General features: G+C 53.4%; 1 protein-coding gene and 1 long non-coding RNA gene across 17 annotated transcripts in view; both read left to right on the forward strand.

The window, feature by feature from the left end:
* Positions 1-1,529: 1,529 nt before the first annotated feature.
* On the forward strand, positions 1,530-3,457 carry LOC102548668 (uncharacterized). Of its 3 annotated transcripts, XR_015648219.1 has the most exons (4): positions 1,530-1,669; positions 1,989-2,064; positions 2,354-2,561; positions 3,323-3,457. It is a non-coding gene; the product is annotated as an uncharacterized LOC102548668 (long non-coding RNA). The 3 variants fall into 3 exon arrangements; XR_015648218.1 differs by lacking the exon at positions 1,530-1,669 and having other exon boundaries at positions 1,786-2,064; XR_015648220.1 differs by lacking the exon at positions 1,530-1,669 and having other exon boundaries at positions 1,786-2,064; positions 2,380-2,561.
* A 4,046-nt stretch (positions 3,458-7,503) lies between these two features.
* Pax2 (paired box 2) overlaps positions 7,504-18,268 on the forward strand; it is a 91,653-nt gene continuing 80,888 nt past the window's right edge. For 11 of the 14 annotated variants that reach the window (XM_087550440.1, XM_087550447.1, XM_087550480.1 and 8 more), the window contains exons 1-2: positions 7,786-7,860; positions 18,148-18,258. In XM_087550440.1, the coding sequence (XP_087406566.1) occupies positions 7,836-7,860; positions 18,148-18,258 (136 nt within the window). In that variant the 5' untranslated portion in view covers positions 7,786-7,835. 14 annotated transcript variants of the gene reach the window in all.

Here is an 18,268-nt window from a genome sequence, read left to right on the forward strand (position 1 = left end):
TCCAACTTCATCCTCAAGAGCACCTTGGATCGGACTGCACGGACAGCTCAGGAGTTAAAAACACTGACTGCTCTTACCGAGCACTCAGGTTCGGTTCCCACTGGATCACTCACAACTGCCTGTAACCACTGTTCCAATAGATCTGACTGCTCCTCTGAGCTCTCCGGGCTCTGGTATGCCTGTAGCACACACATACACATAAAATTAAACTTAAAACGTAAAGAGGAGCTGCAATAGAAGACTTTCAGCAACAGGCCTAGCTCCAGTCTAAGCATCTTGTAAGGTCCCACAACCCTTATCCCAATCACCTTGAAGACATACACCCATCATCAACCCCAGACAGACAGGGTCTCACTCTGTAGCCCTGACTTCTCAGCAACTCCATACTTAGACCAGAGTAGCCTTGAACTAACTGCCTGCCTCAGTCTCCTTCAAGCAGGGATTAAAGGCATGTAGCAACAAGCCCATCTGAGGGCCCCCATCTTGACACTTCAGAATTTTTCTTTGCTTACAGGTAGTGTCATCCTTAAGAAGGGACCAGTATGGGGTTTACATCTGTGGTCACAGTGTGCAGCACAGTGCAGACCTAGGCTTATGGCGGGATGGCCTGCCTCTTGGCCTTGTCCCAGCTCAGTGGCACCTTTCCTCTTGTCTTGTCCCAGCTCAGTGGCACCTTTCCTCTCGACTTAAGAGCCCTCAAGTTTCAGCACCAGTTGAACACTCTGTGACCCTGCACAGGTAGGAGTGACCAAGCCGTCCCATCTGCTTCCTGATGACTATTTTTCTCCTCCTACTTCAGCTAGGAGGGAAGGTCAGGACAGGGTTGTGGAGTGGGCAGGACCCTATCAACCCAGAGACTCTAAGGATGGAAATTTTCCTGAGCATTTGTCACCCAGAGGCTGCCAGGCCAGACTGGGTGACTTCCTTTGCTTACATTGGGTCACACTGGCACAATGGCCCTTAGCAGCCCTACAGGGGGTCTCAGTCTTTATTCAGGCATCCTGGGAGAGGAAAAGCACAAGCTTGTAATGTAGAATCCAGAAAGCGTTGGGGACGGGGTTCCCACCTCTATCCTTGCAGAGAGCTCATCAGACATTTCCTAGCATCCTTACGCTTTCTTCCCTCCCCCCCCCTTTTTTCTTCTTCTCCCTTCCCCCTCCCACTGCTTTCCTCTTTCCAGCGTCTTTGCTTCTCCTACCCACTGGTCTAGGCAGCCAGCGCTGGCCCAGGCATCCCAAAGTAAGCAGGATCATACAGAACCTTTCAGTAATCCCAGGGAGCGAGACTAGGAAATGCGCCCTCCGCTGGCGCTGGGTCGCGGTTCTCTGCATAGCTTTTTCACCCCTTATGGCTGTGGCCTGTCTCTGCTGCCTGGGAGCTTCAGATCCACCACAGGGAATTCTCTACCGGCCCGCTAAAGTCTAAGCCGAGGGGACTCAGGGGGTCTGAGCTAAAGGTCCTCTACCCACACCCAGTCCCCGCCCCATCTCAGGCCCGGTCAAAAGTCAATACAACTTCTTAGAAGAGCCCTGTGTCGTTTACATACAGACTTTCTTCACTTGCCATGCATGGGCTCAGAATGTCACACACACACACACACACACACACACACCAGGGCACACCCTGAGCTCCCCTGCTGTGGCCTCCATGGCCTGTCGCAACTGTCAAGGTTAGCAGCAAAGCACTTGCTCTCTTCTTTCTTTTCTTTTGTTTTCTTTCCTTTATTCTCTTCCTTCTTCCGCTCCCCCCTCCTAGCCCTCCTTCTCTTACTTCATTTCCCTCTTCACTTTCCCTTTCGCTCGCGTTTCTTTCTTTCTGCCTCTCTTTTGTAATCTTTATTTTCCTGTTCTTTTCTCTCCTTCTGGGTCCTTCTCTTTCTTTGGACCTCCTTTCCCAGCCCTTTCGCTGTCCCTAGATGAAGCTCGCACGGTTTCTCAACGTTCTCTTCCTGAGTGCTCCGTCTTTTTCTTACTTTTCCGTTCTCCTAGGGGCCCCCGTCTGGCGGGCTTGGGTCCGGCTCCCCCGCCGCCACCGTGATTTATTCGCCTCACTCGACGGAATCAGGTGCTGAACCCATCCCCGGAACAAGGGAACAGATTTCTCCCAGGAAGGGTTTTGTGAATTTAACGATGCTAATTACGGGGTGCGGAACGCTCCGCCGCCGCCGGAGGAGGGGAGGCGCGCAGGGCCAAGCTGGGCCAGCTTGGGGAAAGGCTCAGGCTGCGGGCCTCCCTGGGCGCTTTCCAGAAGCCTCCTTTACGCCTCTCGCCCGGGTTTCACCCTTCCCTGGGAACTTTCCTGTCTGAGTTAACTATTAACCGTTGACGAGAGGCAATTTTCTTCGGAATTTCAGCGATTTCCTTTTCGTCCTGGAAGCAGATTAACATGCAAACGGGGAGGCGATCGGCTCGAAGCTGTCCCTCCAATCTGTCCCGGCCGCCGGACAGCGGAAAACTACAGCCCCGGCCCCCCCACGCCTGCTTGAGCAGGGGCCGTGACCCAGCCAGTACCCGCAGAGAAGATGGAAAAAGCCCAGCGCCGGTGCTGGAGCGAAGTTGGAGGTGGGGTGGGGGGCTTAACCCAGACTTAGCCAGAAATCGCAGCCGTTGGCGTGTACAATCACACCAGGAACCCAGAAGCAACACAGCTAGATCCCGGCCCCAAGCCTTGCTTGCTGGAATATTCAGAACACACACTGGTGAACCCGGGGAGATCCCTCTCAGGCCCTCAGACCCCCGGAGCGATAAAACCCCCCCCCCCGCTCTTTGTCATTACCAGCACCCCAGAGTGCGCACCCTGAGTTCAGGCTTCTGACCGCTGCAAACTTTGTTAAACTCCTTGATCGCCCACCCCGCCCCGTTTTTTGTTTTTTGTTTTGTTTTTTTTTTTTTTTTTGTTTTTTGTTTTTTGGTTTTTTTTTCTTGCTTTCCCTGAAGCCGGGAAAGAGAAGGTTATCACCCTCGAATCCTGGGAGTTAGGACCCCGTCTGACTGGTACATTAGCCTCTGGCCTCGCTCCAGGTTGCCAGACAGAGGAGCAAGAAGCATTGGTGACTGGAGCGGCCAGGCCTACCATTGCCCCTGCTGCTCTTCCTAGGGCTGCCCTTGTTTGACTCTCGCAGGACACTCAGGACTTGCCCCAGCCATGGGTGGTGCTGGTCTTGGATTGCCAGCCTGACACAGAGGTCCCCCTAGCTTGTTCTTCACCAGCTCTAGCCTTGAGTTAGTCTTTCCCTGCCTGCCAGGTTCTCTCAGCCTCTGGAGGGTTGCCTGTCTCTCTCTCCATGAGTGTATGTGTCTCTGTCTCTCTTGTTTGTTTCCAGGCACGGACACTGATTGCGCCTTATGAAGTTCTAACTGGTTTTGTGTCAGGAAGATCTTTCTCGCTGCTACCCAGCCTGGCGTGACGGATTAAACATCAACTAGTTAAATAAAAATTAATATCAACTGCCTCCTAACTTCTAATGTCATGTTGTTTATAACTAATGAACTGATTAGGGGATAAACACATCACGGAGACGTTCGGCTTTCCTGCCTCAGCTCCATCCTCGCCGGTGCCCACTCCAGTGCTGCCAGTCGCCAGGCCAGGAAAGGGGGAGTTGGCTGGGAGGGCGGGGTAAGCTGCCTAGAGTGGGAGTCCCAGGGTTTGCTCCTCTGCCTGCCTTGATCCATCTCTCCTCTCTCTCCCCCCCACCCCCTTCCTTCTCTTTCCCTTCTGTATATTTCCTCTTCTGTCTCCCCCCTGTTTCCTACTTTATCTCTTTTGCTTGCTTTCCCTCTCTTCTATCTTTCTTTCTTTCCATTCCACCGCCTGTCACTCCTTCATTCCCCAATCCCTGGTGTCTGATAGCTCTCTCCCTCTCTCTGCCCCCATCCCCAGGCTGATCATGCCCCCCTTTATTCTATCATAATAACCCAGCCTCTCTCATCTCCTATCGCTTTCTTCCTCCCTGGCCAGCCCAGAGTATAATAATAAACTCCGTGTAACTGAACTTATGCTCTGACTCAAAGCAAGACACAGCCATTCCCCCAAAACTTAGAAACACACACACTCACACACACACACACACACACACACACACACACACACACACACACCTACTTAAAGAGAAAAGGGTGTTTTCTCCATCTCTCCTCTTGTATCTCAAAGGGATCAGGATAACAGAAAAATCCTTCTTAAAATTTATATCTTCCCCCCTGTCCCTGAAGCAATTATCATAAGTTCTACTACTAAATTTAATTTCAGGAGGAAAAAAAAAAACCTGTTCTGGTATCTTTCCTCCTGGGCTTCAGATCCCTCAGAAGCCAGCCTCAACCTCACATAGATAGCCTCTTAGGAGGCCCTTTTCCTGAAGATACTTAAACCCAATCACAGTTGTCATCATGACAACAGTAAGGCGGAAAGCAAAGGTCCTGGTGATTTTTTTCCTCTTCCTAAGAAGCCACAGCGTTTAAACTTGGTTTGCCCTGGACCGCAGGGTCTGACAAGACAATAACAACAGAAAAAGCTTTTAAAACCAATTTAGCACACGTGAAAATGTAATTCTAATGAAGAATCAATAGACTGGCGGATCATTTTTCCTGCAACTCCTTGGAGATCCTGAGAGAGACTTTCAATCAATGGGGCCAGCGATGAGCAAAAGGACCCAAGAGACAGTGTGGCACAGGAGTGAGGGTTGCTGCACAAAGAGAGACAGAACCCGAGGGAGGAAACCAGAGGGACCCAAATGACAGTGCAGCCTCATCCTCCTCAAGACCCCTCAGTTATGCCGACAAACCATTAGCACAGTGGTCCACACTGTTTTCTCTAGGACCCGGATCTAACCCTGGCACTGCCCCAGCTCTGGATCCTGCCTTTAGGCACTGGGTTAGGAACAAGAAAGCTGAATGTGGGCCTCAGTTCAAGAGCCCCCATTTCCCAGTGAGTACTTCCCTACCTATATGTCTCAGAGATTGGGTCTCAATTCCCCGTTCCAGTAGGAACAAGAATACTTGACACAAATGTGGCTAAACTTTATAAACATCTAAGCACACTCTGTCTCCTAAGAAACCCGTGAAAAGGGCAAGAATTGCTATCACCATCGCAGACACTAGAAAACGAAGACACCAAGAGCTGTACAGCAAAGGTGAGAGTCCACAGGACGAGACCCATGTGTGCCAGTGGACACTTCTAGTTAATTCTAGCACCTGGGAGGCAAAGGCAGCCAAATCTGGAATCTGTATATTCAAGTTCAAGACCACCCTACACAACAGAATGAGTTCTAGACCAACCAGACAGAGATCCATTGCAAGCAAGAGAAAGACCATTACCACCACCAACCCTCTGTGTGTGGTGTGGCTCAGTGGGTAAAGACACTTGGCATCTATTGTTCCTCATTATCTGAGTTTGACTCCTTCAAACAATACTGAAGGAAAGTGAACCAACTACTGTCTATGTTTCCCTCTGATTTCCCCATGATCATCTTTGTGTGAATGTACACACCATATTTACACACACACACAGAGCAAGTGCAAAAAAATTTTTTAAAGGTGTGTGACTGGGTGCAGTCCTAGGTGACAGCGAGGAGCTAATTACTAGCCATCATCTCTTGTGCAATAACAGTAATCACGTGACAGCCGTGTGTGGTAGCCAGACTTTAATTGTGCACACTGCTCTCCTATCTAAACCCATGGAAATATTTCTTTGTAAATAACAAGAAAAAATATTTTTAGATAATGTCTCAGTGTGTATTCCTGGCTGGCCTTGAACTTGTTATCTAGACCAGGTTGCTCTCAAACTTATAGACATCTGCCTTCCTCTGCTGCCTGAGTATTGAGATTAAAGGTGTGCACCACGATAGCCAGTGAAGGCTGTTGTTGTTGTCGTTTTAAACATTTAAACATTTTTTTTTTTGGTTCTTTTTTTCGGAGCTGGGGACCAAACCCAGGGCCTTGCGCTTCCTAGGCAAGCGCTCTACCACTGAGCTAAATCCCCAACCCCTTAAACATTTTTAATACATTTGGATTGGAAAATCATTCTTGGATAAGGAGGAGGAGGAGGGAGAGGAGGAGGAGGAGGGAGAGGAAGAGGAGGAGGAGGAGGAGGAGGAGGAGGAGGAGGAGGAGGAGGAGGAGGAGGAGGAGGAGGAGACAACAACCAAAGAAGTCTAATGTCTGAAGCAAAGCATGTTGGAAGCCAGGCCTGAGGTCTGCACATCTAACTCAGTGGTAGAGTACCTAGATGGGACAATTCTTGAATTCAATTCCCAGGACTGCTGGAAGGGAAAAAGTCAATTAGGTGATGATTTGCGCAGAGAACTATCTTGCTCCTGAAGGTTTTATTACAGGCTTGCTGTACCTCTCCAGCTTCCTGTTTCTGGCTGTCCAAACTCTGTATTGGAGGGGCTTGGGGTCCCAGGAGTCACTTCAAGTTGACTTCAAGAGTCGGTTGGACCTGAGTCACAACTCTTGCCTTGATCCTTTCTTCCCAGGCTAGCCTCCCCCCATCCCATGTGTCTCTCTGTGTGTCTGTGTGTGTCTGTGTGTGTCTCTCTGTGTGTGGCAGCACCATAAACCTCCACTTGCACACAGGGCTTGACCAGTGCTATCCTGGATAGGCACTCAGGGTTAGTTACGAGAACAAGGCTCTGAGAGTGAAAGAGAGAGAGAGAGAGAGAGAGAGAGAGAGAGAGAGAGAGAGAGTTAGTTCCAGGGCAAGCAAGACAAAATAACTGGGGGAAAGGGACCACAGGGAGAGCACATCAGTGCGCACGAGGGGCGCATACGTGTGCTTCTGAAAGAGGTGTAAGCACAAGCTGGTTCATATGAGAAAAATGTGTTCTGGGAGTTTTACAGAATTCATGGTCAAAGTTGGAGAGATGTAAATTCCTAACTGAGAGGGACAAGGGAAAGTGGGCCTTTGATCATGGATGAAAGCACCAGTGTGGTTACAAAGGGTGTGAGTTTGAAGGCCCAAGAAACTTGGGGTGTGTGTGTGTGTGTGTAGGGGGGGGTGGAATGAATATGGAAGAGGAGGGCCCTTCCTTCTTCCCCCTTGATCCTCACTAACTCTTCAAGAGCATCAGGACTTTCCCCTTTTATCCTAAACTTTTTGTTTGTTAAAATATATATATACATACATACATACATACATACATATATATATATATATATATATATATATATATATATATATATATGGTTTAGAGCAGATGGGCTTGTAACGAAGTCAGAGAGCAGTGTCAGGATGAACACATTAGGGATGGGGGCTTCAGGGAATGATTGTGTGGTTCCCAAAAGTTGGAGTGAATTTTTGTAGACTTTAGAAGCTAAGCTGAGAGCCATAAAGTCTGTGGCAGAGCCTGACAGGGTGAATAGGGGAAATCTTGGGAAAGGAGACTCGCACGAAGTTAGAGAGGAGGCAAGGGTCAGAGCCAGTGTAGGCAGTAATTTGAAGGGGGGCGTGTGATCGTGAAGATGAGGGGGTGGGGTAAGAGGGTTTGCTGGTGTCTAGGCCCGAGGTTTGGTCTTCGGGTGCCTCTGGGTAGCGAGGGTGTGGGTGTCGGCTTGCCGGTAGGGCTGGGGGCCTCGGTGCGTGTGCGCGCCTGTGCGCGGCCCGGAGAGCCCGCGGCGCCTCGGCCCGTGGCTGTGCTCGGCGGCCTGGTGTGCGAGCCAGTGCACAATCGGAGCGGAGCGCACAGCCCGCCCTGGCGGCCGGCAGCCGCTGTTATCTGAGCCGCTCCGTCGCGGGTGGCTGCTCCCGGATCTCCCGGCTGTGGCGGCCAAGGCGAGACCGACTGTGGGGCGGCTGAGGAGCCGGGAAGCCAAGACCCAGGCCCGGGCAGCAGCGAGCCGAGCATGGAACAGTGTGCAGGTCGAGCAGGTAAGACCTAGGACCCGTGGCAGCCAAGGGTGGGAGTGAGGGCGTGGAGGGGGGCGCTGGATCCGTGGAGAAAGGTGAGGACTGTGTAGCTGAGGGTGGGTTTCACCCTTCTTTCCTCCCGGGTATGGTCCCCAGCGGGCGACTATGGGGGCTGGGAAAAAGAGGTTCTGTGGATGCTCCTCTTTGGGGACCTCTAAAGCCTCCCCTCCTGCTGACCTCTAAATCTTCTATCGAAAACTTTCCACCCAAGAAATGTGAGTTTGACAACTTCCCTTTGCAGAACTTGGCTTTTCCTTTCTAGGAGTGCTTAGGACTTGCTCATTCTGGTTTCTCTCTGGGCATAAATATTTTACACAACTTTCCTCGAGTTGGAAATATTGGGCAGGCTTTAGTTTCCGATGATGAGATATATATACATATATATGTGCTGTGTGCACATGTATGAGGTTTTGAGTATTTAGTTATGAGCAGTAGTGTAGAGGGTCAAACACACACACACACACACACACACACACACACACATCTTTAAAATAAAAAAAAAGACAGGAGAGGTTCAAAGGAGGCCTAAGGGGGGGAAATGGCAGGCACCAGGGGACCTGGAGGGGGGGTATCTGAAATTTGACTATCCAAAGAGTTGTTAGGGTGCTCTCCTTTCTTTCCCTTCCCCCTCTTCTCCAGACCTGCTAACTCAGCTGTGACTGCCCATTAGGTGTCCTGGTGTAGTGTAAGGGTGGGACGCCAAGTACCCAAGCTGAGGCTGGTAGTGAGGGAGGGAGAGCACTGGATCAGGTTTCCAGAGTTTCCCCAATAATTCTGTAGAGGTCAAGGCCTAACTTGGGGCCTTTTCTCTTCACTCCACACCTATCCAAATCTCATTTCTTCTCACCCCACGACCCCAGCTCAAGTTCAGTTCTTCCAAGTTCAGTAATTCAGGTGCTCTTCCACCCTACTCCACCCCCCCCCCCCGCCCCGTCCCCAGCTCTTGCTCTAGCTTCCTGACTCAATCCTTGCACTGTCCCCAATCTTCTCTAGGGCCTTGTCCCCACTGAAGAACCTGAGCCCCTGTGAGTGTCAACTGTGGCCTTGTGGGTTTTAGGGCTCTGGGCAGACCCTCCACTCGGAGGTTTAAGTAGGGAGATCAATAGCAAACAGTTGTAATGATCTAATTAATTATGGCAAAATTAAAAGCGAGTATAAAATCAATCTCTGATGGTGTTGAAAATGGGATTCAATTGAGAGCCCATCTGTGCACCCCTCGACCGTATAAATATGCAAACCAAGGACAGACCTAATGGCTGAGCCTTTCTGGGAGCCCCTCTCCCCTTTCCTTCCTTTTCTACACAGTGTTTCTCCACCTCGATTTCTCTGGATCTATCTTGCCTCTTGCCCCTGCCCCTCCTTCCCAGGCCCCCTTGGCTCCGGTTGGAACACATGCATCCTTTCTCTTAACAGGCAACTCTCTCTGACTTATAGACTAAGGTGCCTAGGCGGGGTTCCCAGTCCCAGCAAGCAGCCGAAGGCAAGCTTCCTGTTCAGTACCTCAGGAAGGAAAAGGTAGAGAACAAGGAGGCATCTCTGTGATCCTGTCAGGGTCCCTCTCCAACTTACGTGGGACACTAGAAGAAACCAAGTGCCTCACGCTTAACCTAGGTGCATCTGATGAGGTAGACAAGTGGTTATGGCTCAGACTTGCAGGCATTCTTTCCTATCCGGGAGCCAGGCTGGCACTCCAGGTAGGCACAATTTGCACAGGATGGGGAGAAGCTGCCAAACTAGGCAGGAGGCAGGAAAGGTTGAAGAGGGAAAAATGGCTATTTCTTTCACAAAATCCCCACTCCATCGCCAAACTCAAATTCTCTTCCCTCCTGGCTGCGTTACTTTTCCCTCTTTCTCTCTTTCACTACTCCGGATCCTCCGCCTTCACCCTCTCCACCAAAGGTTTGTCCCTGCTGCACTCCATCAGTGCCCTATGCCACCCTTCCCCCACCCCGCCCCCGTGGATCCCTGTGGAGGTTTTGCAATCGGGCTCTTCAAACTGACAGAAGAACAGGGGAGCCAGCAAAAAATTTGCCCGATGGCAGCAATTGTGCAAGCGCTCCAACCGGGTTTACGTGAGATGCGGGTTTTATTTGCTTTCCCTTGTCCTGATTCTGAGCAACAACAGACGTGGAAAAGGGTAAAGAAAAGAGAAAGGAAGGTCAATCAATCAGCAACTGGGTCGCACCCAAGGTGTAAAACTGAGGGCCTCTCTTTCTCTGCCCGGGCCCAAACCCCACTCAGCTTTCTCGCTCCCCTTAGGTGATCTCCTGCCTCTTGTCTGTGAGGTCCAGAGGGAGTGGATTCCCAGATTCCCACTATAATTCCCAGGATTTTGTGGTGGTGGTGGTGGTGGGGTCGTTGTCTCCCTCAGAGATCTCCTTCTCCCTGATCCATTCACTGGGTCTTCAGAGCCTGGGGGAAGACACAGCCTGACACCTCCCCCCCTCTTTTGCTGGGCCTCTTCACCCCGTTATTAATTGCTGTGTTGACCTGCAAGATTGATTGGCAGCCCTGCTGGAAGAGGCTGGGCGGCCTCGGCCTCGGAGCAGCCTGGGCCGAGGGCTGAGTGGGAGGGGGAGGCTCTGGAAATGGGTCCTGGGCTTCTACCTCAGCCCGGCACGGAGCACAGCTGTTTGCCTAAACGTCGCTGCTCAAAACCCCTTACAGTACTCAAACACATTCAACCAAACACCTCGCAAGAGATGCTCTGCCTCTAAAGGAACATACTAGGAATTCTAATTGATTTAGACATTGAAAGGGTTTTTCTCCCTTCGTTAATCAGTTTCATCAATGCATTCGTTGGCCGCGGGTCTATCTAGAGCTCATTGCCAGTCTTAGATGTGGTGGGAGAGCTCCCGAGTCTGAGCTCCCTTCTATCTGAGATTCACTTTGCGCTGCTCTTTCTTTTTAGGAACAGTGGCAGAAATTTAAGAGATAATCTTGGATACAGATGACCCTTAAAGTCTCAAACCAAATCATCCCCTTTCTAGCCAAAGAAGGGAACCTGACCTGGCCCCTCCAAAAAAAAAAAATGTTCTACTTCAGCAAAGTTGGAGGGAATGGATGCTCTGATTTGCAGAGAACAGAGGGCAGAGGCTTGCAGCACCAAAAAGCAGAAATCTAACCCCTAGTAGGGACCTGCTCTCCCCATCTCTTCCCAGTTCAGTCACCTGCAAACTCACACACTTACAAGCCCCCACCCCAACCCCCACCTCCCACCTCCCACCCCACCCCCACCCCCTCCAGCCCCCAGCAGCTGCTTCTACTCCGTTCTAGAGCCCCAGTCTCGACCCGAGGTCACAGGACGTCGGGCCAGATACCCGGAGGGCGTCTAAGCAAGGCTTGGTGGCAGAGGCAGGCGTGTACAAACCTTGGTCTGCGTCCCTCTCCCGAGACCTTAGGGTATCTCCCCTAACTCAGCCTGCCCTCCTTGCCCCTGGGTCTTCTCTCCCCTCCCCTCCCGTCCTTTGTTTCCAGCCACCTCGCAGCCCTTCCCCAGCCTCGGTGGCCGTGCCCACAAGGCCTCCCTTGCCTCGCTGGCGGGTTTCGCTCTGCCTTACCGGCTCCCGGCTCAGGCGCGCTCCGCCTGCTCCTCACATCCACTCGGCTGCGGCGAGAGGAGGAAGGGAGGGCGGCGCGCGGATGGATCCGAGACAGTAGATTTGGTGTCTGCTCGCAACTCCCGGGAAACTCTGCCCTGGTGCTCCCGCCCCTCTCCCAACTATTCCTCGGCACGGTAGGGCCGAGAGCCCTTGTTCACACACGGCCCCTTCCTTTCTCGACGTGTTGGCCGTGACTATTTAACCACCCCAAGCTTCCCTCTCATCTGGAGTTACCCAGCACTCAGTTGCCTTTCAGCTACCTCTTGCTACATCCTGTTCCCTCCCTCTGCGGTCCCTGTAGTAGCTGTGGCGGTGGTGAGTGGCGCTGGGGACATCCCGGATCAGCCAGCACAGTCTCCCTCCACCACAGCCCGGTGAGCCGCTGGCTCCAGCAGGCTCAGAAGAGGGTTAATCATTACTTCCCCACCAACACTCAGCCACCCTTGGACTCTCTCACCCAGGCTCAGAGGAGGAGGGGGACAGCTGGCCCAGTGGAGACCGGCTTTGCCCAGCCATCCTCAGCAGGCCTTCAGGGGACAGGTCTCTTTTGGGTGGTCTCAGCACCCACTTTGAGTCCTCGTTTTGTCACCTCTTCTCCCCTCCCTCTGCCTCCTCTCAGGCTCTGCCCACTGTCTCATCCCTACTCGGTCTTTGGCAAGTTGACTGCAGGTTCTGGGAGGACCAACTCTCTTTGTTTGGAACCGGACAGAACGGGATTTCCTTCCCGGGCCTGTGCCAAAGGTTTTTGCCGAGTGGCCCAAAGGGGACCGCGCCTCGGGTCCCAATTAACCCCCAAGGTTGGGGATGTGGGTGAGAAATTTAACTGATCTAGCGGTTAGAGTAGACCTGGGGGGGGGGGCGTGCAGGAAGTAGGGTTGGGGGAGTGGCAAAAGAGATGAAGAGAAACCTGGATGGGTGTGGTATAGCCAAAAGGGAAGGGGCGGGAGTCAGAAAAGAAGGATTAGAGAAAGAAGAAGCGGTGGGAAAACCACGTACACCTATGGGGTAGGAGTAGAATGGAGCCCCCTCCCCGTTCTGCCAGCCTACAAGCTGAAATTCCTCCCTTCCCTCTTTGTGGAAGTCAGGTGTTCAGAAAGCTGGACAATTACTCCTTCCTCTGCTATAGAAATGTTGGCTTTTCAAAGTGTCCATTGGTGGGCCCCATAGTGGACAAGTGTAATTATCCCCATTTTACAGGTGAGAAAACTGGGTCTAAGGAAGTAAAGAGATTATGCAGGCATTAGCAACTTCTTCTTCCTGTAGGCTGTGGGGCGAATGGTTGCTTTAGCAGCCCTTCTTGAGTGCCTGGGGCTAGTACCTCTCCTATTCAGGTCTGAGCCAGGGGTCAGGTTATCCGGGTCTGACTACTGCGGTCTCCTTGATTCTTTTTCCATCAAGCATTTCCTCTTCGGACATAGTTCTCCACTCCTACCCCATGGGCCTGCTGGCCATGTTTTGACTATTTTTTCACCCCCCTCCCCACCAGTTCAGTGGTCCACAGGCCGCCACCTGGCTGACCCGTGCCAGTATGAGGCCCCTTTGGTGGCCAAGTGGTTTGTATTGTCATTGCTCCTCAAAGGGGCTGTGAAGGGCCTGAGAGGTTGCTAGGTCCTCTGATGAAGGGAAGCAGGGTTAAAGGGAGGAGGGGCCAAAAAGGATAAAGGCTCAGCACGTGCGCGCCGCCTCATCAGGACCAACCGACCAGGCGGGCGGGGCCAGCTGGCAGTCAGGACCCCCGGGATTCTTGTGGGGTGTCCAAATATTGGAAACAAAGGCGGGAAAAGAAGAGAGCAGGAGGGAGGAGGGAGAAAGGGAGAGCACGAGGAAGCAGAAATTAGGGGGTCTTAGATGAAAAAAAAAGTAGCTTTAGGGAGAATGTTCTGTGGAGTGTGAAATTGCAGCCCACGGTGCTCCATATTGTACCAGAAGCTCTTCCAAAAAAAAAAAAAAAATCCTCCAATGTGACCAGAAAGCCGGCTAGGCAGGGGGAGGGGTGCGGGAGGGCCTGGCTGGAGCGGGCCAGGCCGGGCAGGAGAGGGGCCCTTGGAGCGGTCGCCCACTGCCAGGGACCTGGATGCCCAGGGTACGCCCTCCAAGGGCCCAAGAGCCCACTCCGAGGGCAAGTGGCTCGCGGGTGTGCGACCCAGAGTTTGATTGTAAGAACTTTTTTCTTTTTCTTTTTGTTGGTGGAGATGGTGAGTTCTAAACGGAAACAAGGCTGAGCTGCCTAGTAGCTACTCAACCTTCGCTTTCTCCTCCTCTTTCGAAGTGCTTTCCTTTCCTTCGGACTAGTTTTGTTTTGTTTTGTTTTTTTTTTGTTTTTGTTTTTTGTTTTTTTTTTGTCCCTTCATTCTAAACACCCCCCCCAACTTTAATGCATTTAATTTGGTCTACGCTGTGGGGAGCATTTCCTAGGGAGGTACACTTAATTTCGGAATTTCTAATCCCCTCCCTCAGAGCTAAGGCCATAGCTCCCCACGCTACTCCCCGGGAGGTTGAGGGAGAAAGGCAAGCAGGGCCCGGGGGAGGGGCACAGCTGGACGCTTCACTGCAGCAGAGGCGGGGAGGGAGCTCGGGGGACGGGTTGCCAGGTCCCCGGTGACACAGCCACCTTCGTGAACCCTGTGCCTAGTCGCAGTGTCAGGGCCCTGTGAACAGAAGAGAGGCAAGACAGTCACGTCCCCTCCCAGCAAACGAGTATAGAAAAGGGGTCTGGGTAAGCGAGGATAGCAGACAGGATTTCTGCCTGCATTTTGCTTATGCATAATCTGCCCAGAGACGCATTGAAATCTGGGGTATAAGTCACACACGGCTTGGGACACCTTTGCATAAGTATATACAAGAGGGTCTTCTCATCATGACCACGGGCCTGCCGTACACCTAACGCTCATGCAGAACATTCCCGCTCCAGTGGAGAACCAGCTCGACTTTGGGTTTTTGAAAGGGAGGTAGTAGGAGTGGGACACCGCCAGGCGCCAAGCAAGCTTGGCCGAGATGGCAGCAGAGAAGGCGAAGGGACTGAGATCCACGAGGAAGATTTATTGGGCAGATCAGATGCACAGAGGCGACTAATGGAGCAAATCCCGAGATGGGTATCAGAGCAACTCCCCAAAAGTTTATTTGCCTTTAAATTTCCGCAGGGAGGCGGGCGCCTTGTTTGAAGTGTAAATGCCCCTAGGTTGGGAGGGGGGGTGTTGAAGGGCTGCTTTGAAAACACTAGAGAGAAAAGGTTCATTTAGAGTCAGATGAGGGAAAAGCAACCAACCCTGACAGGTCGGAGCCCCTGGTTGTGTTTGGGGTTGGGTTGTTTTCTTTCTTTTTCTTTCCTCCCTTTCCTCTTCTTTCTTCTTTTCTTTTTCTACTCTTCCCCCTTCTGTTAGGGCCCATAGAAGAAGAAAAAGAACAGAAAAGAGCAGGAAAGAAGGAGTCAGAAGGAGAGGCCAGCCAAAAGGGACATCTGCAAGTCAGCCCTTCATTCTGAAGTCCAAAGAGACTTCTGTGCAGAGGCTAACAGGGCTTGCAAAGCAGTAGGGTGGGTTGCCCTTTGATTACCTAGACCCAGAAACCGCCCGGGAAGCTAACAGGGAAGTTGGGGCGGGGGTGTACCCCCGAGCAAGGGCAGGGAAGGTGTGCCAGAGCGTTCAGGAGCTACATAGAAATGAGACGATCGCTAGCCCCCATTCCTAAGAGGAGGTGTGATGGGTGCTTGCGTGAGTGCAACTTCAGAAGTGTTTCACGAATTGAATTGTTAATTCTCTTTACAAAATGTAAAGTTCAGCCCCATTCCCGCCCGTATGGGGAAATTCCTATTTCCTAGTATGTGAAACACAAAAATAATCTGAGTTCTAGAGGACTCTGGATCTCTGTTGGAGTGAGCGGTTGTGCTGAGTTTTGTTTTCTCAACAGACTTAACCAAGACTTAACTTACTACACACCCAGCAAGAGTTCCTTTATGAGCTCGTTTGAATGCTCCCCACCTCAAATTCTGGACTGATTAGTTCTTCAAAGGAAGCTAAGGCGATGGCCGTTACTACCACCGGAGTGGTCCTGGCTCCCCAAACTGACCCTTTAAGGCCCAAATAACTGTTTTCCCCCTTTCCCTGTTCCCTTCGCGAAGTTAGTGCGTGTTGCTGGGGTTGTGAGGATGTGAGATTTAGCCAAAGCAAACCCGGGAGCGCCATCTGCAGGCCTTGAGAGGAAGGCATTGGCTTTCCAGGCAGGACCCCTGAGCCTCCTAGCCTCCTGCCCAAGGGAACCAAGTCCTCAGCCCAAAGCAAGTGGGGACAGGGTGATGGAGGTGGATGGAGAGGTGGTTTGTTTTTATTTTTATTTTTTATTTTTTACTTTCCAGCAGTTACTCTGCAATTGGGCTAATTTAGTCGGAAATTTCCAGGAGACAGGGCAAAGGCCCAGATCCCAACGAACCCAGTTCCCCAAGGAGAGGAGAGCTCAGAATCCTGTGTAGTTGAGAATCCTATGTAGTTGAGCCTAGCCTGAAACTCATCCAGAATGAGGGCAGTTCTAGACGCCCGGTAGGAGTCAGTCTGAGGCGGGCTGAGTCTAGTGGGTGCTTCCCCAATCCCATCTGCAGCCAAGGTTTTTTTGGCCATAGGGACAGGGGCACGTCTGCACTCACTGCCCTTCTTCTGGGCTGCAGGAGCTGCAGACTGCGCCAAAGAGTCTCAGTGTCCGCCGGGCAAGAAAGCAGTGTTTCGCAGCTTGAGCTTCCCGGAGCCGCCCTTTCTCAGACCCAGGGAAGACTGGGAGGAGGGAGCGAAGGGGGGGGGGAGTTAAAACATCAGCTGAAGTGCCAAGATGATTTATGAGACGAGGGAAAATATTTCATAAAGATCTCCCGGATATTCTGTACTTAACCAGTTAGGAGACAAAGGGCTTCTCTCGCCTAGTGCGTGCGAGAGGACCCCAGCGAACCAGCGAGCGAGTGCGGGCCGGGCTGCAGAGACTGGGCCAGCGGCTCCGGTAGGAGCCAGGCCAGGCCGGCGTGCTGCGCCAGCTGCGCTCGCTCGGGATCCGCAGAGCTAGCGGCGGGCGGCTCTCAGTCGCGTTCACAGCCTCCTCTTCTCCCCAGCCGGGGAGAGAGAACGCCTTGGTCCCGCCTTGGGCTTCTGCATCTTCTGTCGCAGCCGCGGACAAGCCGCTGCGCACCGTCTCCCGGCACAATCTTTTCCCTAGCTACCCGAGGGTCCAGGTGCCAAGTTCCCTGGCTCTCCTGTCATCCGTTGGGTCCCACCAAGGCAGGTGGGTTCTAGCCAGAGGCCTCTAGCTTGATTCCAAACCAGGCGTCTGGACTGCCCAGACTCCGGGGAGGGAGTGCGCGCCACCGCGTGTGGGACGGGAGGGGACAAACTGCTGGGCACTTTGCCCCGGAATGAGAATCAGGCGTGCGTGGATGGGAAGGTACCACAGGAGGAAAAGGCGAAAGGGAAGGACCAGAGGGAAAGAAAGGGAGGAAGGAAGACACAGGGAGAAACGGAAGGGAACTCAGAGCAAGGGTAGCCGAGTTAGGACTAAGGATGAGGACTCGCGGGCGTCTGGGATCTGCGGGCATTGGCCGGTGGATGGCAGGGCTGGGCGAGTTCGGACTGAGAGCCTGGCTTCGGAGCGCTGCGCGCTCGGAGGCCCTCTGTGGTTGCCTGAATATTCATTAGGCTGGCCGCTCTTTATCCTTATCTAACGTTTATCTTCTCGGCGAGTTTCGTTTCTCAGTGTAGTTTTAATCCGGGGCTCCCATTCCTCCTCCCCCTGGCCCGCTCCTCACCCTCCCTCTTCCTTCGCTCGCTGCTCCCTCCCGTTTCCCCCTCCCCGGCCCTCCCCTCGCCGGCACCGGAGTGACAGGCGCGGGGCCCTCCTTGCCGAAGCTCGGGGCTCCGGCGCTGGCGAATCACAGAGTGGTGGAATCTATTGCCTTTGTCTGACAAGTCATCCATCTCCCGGCGCGGGGAGGAGGAGGGGGTCTGGAGGGGGCTTTGCAGCTTTTAGAGAGACACACACCGTGAGCCCAGGCTCCAGTCTCCGGCCGAGTCTTCTTGCAGCCGCAACCCACCTGGGGCCAGCCCAGCGCTGCGGGCGCCGCTCGGCTCCTAGGCTGCCTCCCTCCCTCTTGGCCCTTCGGCCGCCGCGGCGTGCGCCTGCCTTTTCCGGGGGCGGGGGCCGGCTCGCACGCTCCCCTCCCGCGGGCGCCCGCTTGGACATCCCGGGGATTGCTACTTCTCTGCCAACTTCGCCAACTCGCCGGCACTTGGAGCGGCCCGGCTCCCCTCCTGGCGCCCTCGGGCCGCCCCCGCCCTGAGCTCTCTTGGTTCAGAGCCTCTCGGACGACGGGGTTCCAGGGGAGCTGAGTGAGCTGTCTTCCCTACCCGGCCTCAGCTCTGGCCGCAGCTGGCGCGCGAGCCATGCGCCCCCAGTGCCCCTTGGTCCAGCCGGTCGCCCGGGGGCTGCTTTGCTGACTGCCCAGCCGCGTGCCCCAACGGTGGCAAGTTGCAGTCGCTGCGGTTGCAAACCCCAGCGGGCCCGGAGGAGTCCCGGCGTGGAGCGCAGCGCGGTGCCCCCCGCCCTCGCTTGCCCCCCAGCAGCCGGGCGCCCGCTCACTCTCCCTCCCCCACCGTCCCTTCCTTTTCTCCTCAAGTCCTGAAGTTGAGTTTGAGAGGCGACACGGCGGCGGCGGCCGCGCTGCTCCCGCTCCTCTGCCTCCCCATGGATATGCACTGCAAAGCAGACCCCTTCTCCGCGATGCACCGTGAGTACCG

Source organism: Rattus norvegicus, chromosome 1, assembly GCF_021556685.1.
Source record: "Rattus norvegicus strain SHRSP/BbbUtx chromosome 1, alternate assembly SHRSP_T2T, whole genome shotgun sequence".
In the NCBI taxonomy this organism is placed as follows: domain Eukaryota; kingdom Metazoa; phylum Chordata; class Mammalia; order Rodentia; family Muridae; genus Rattus; species Rattus norvegicus.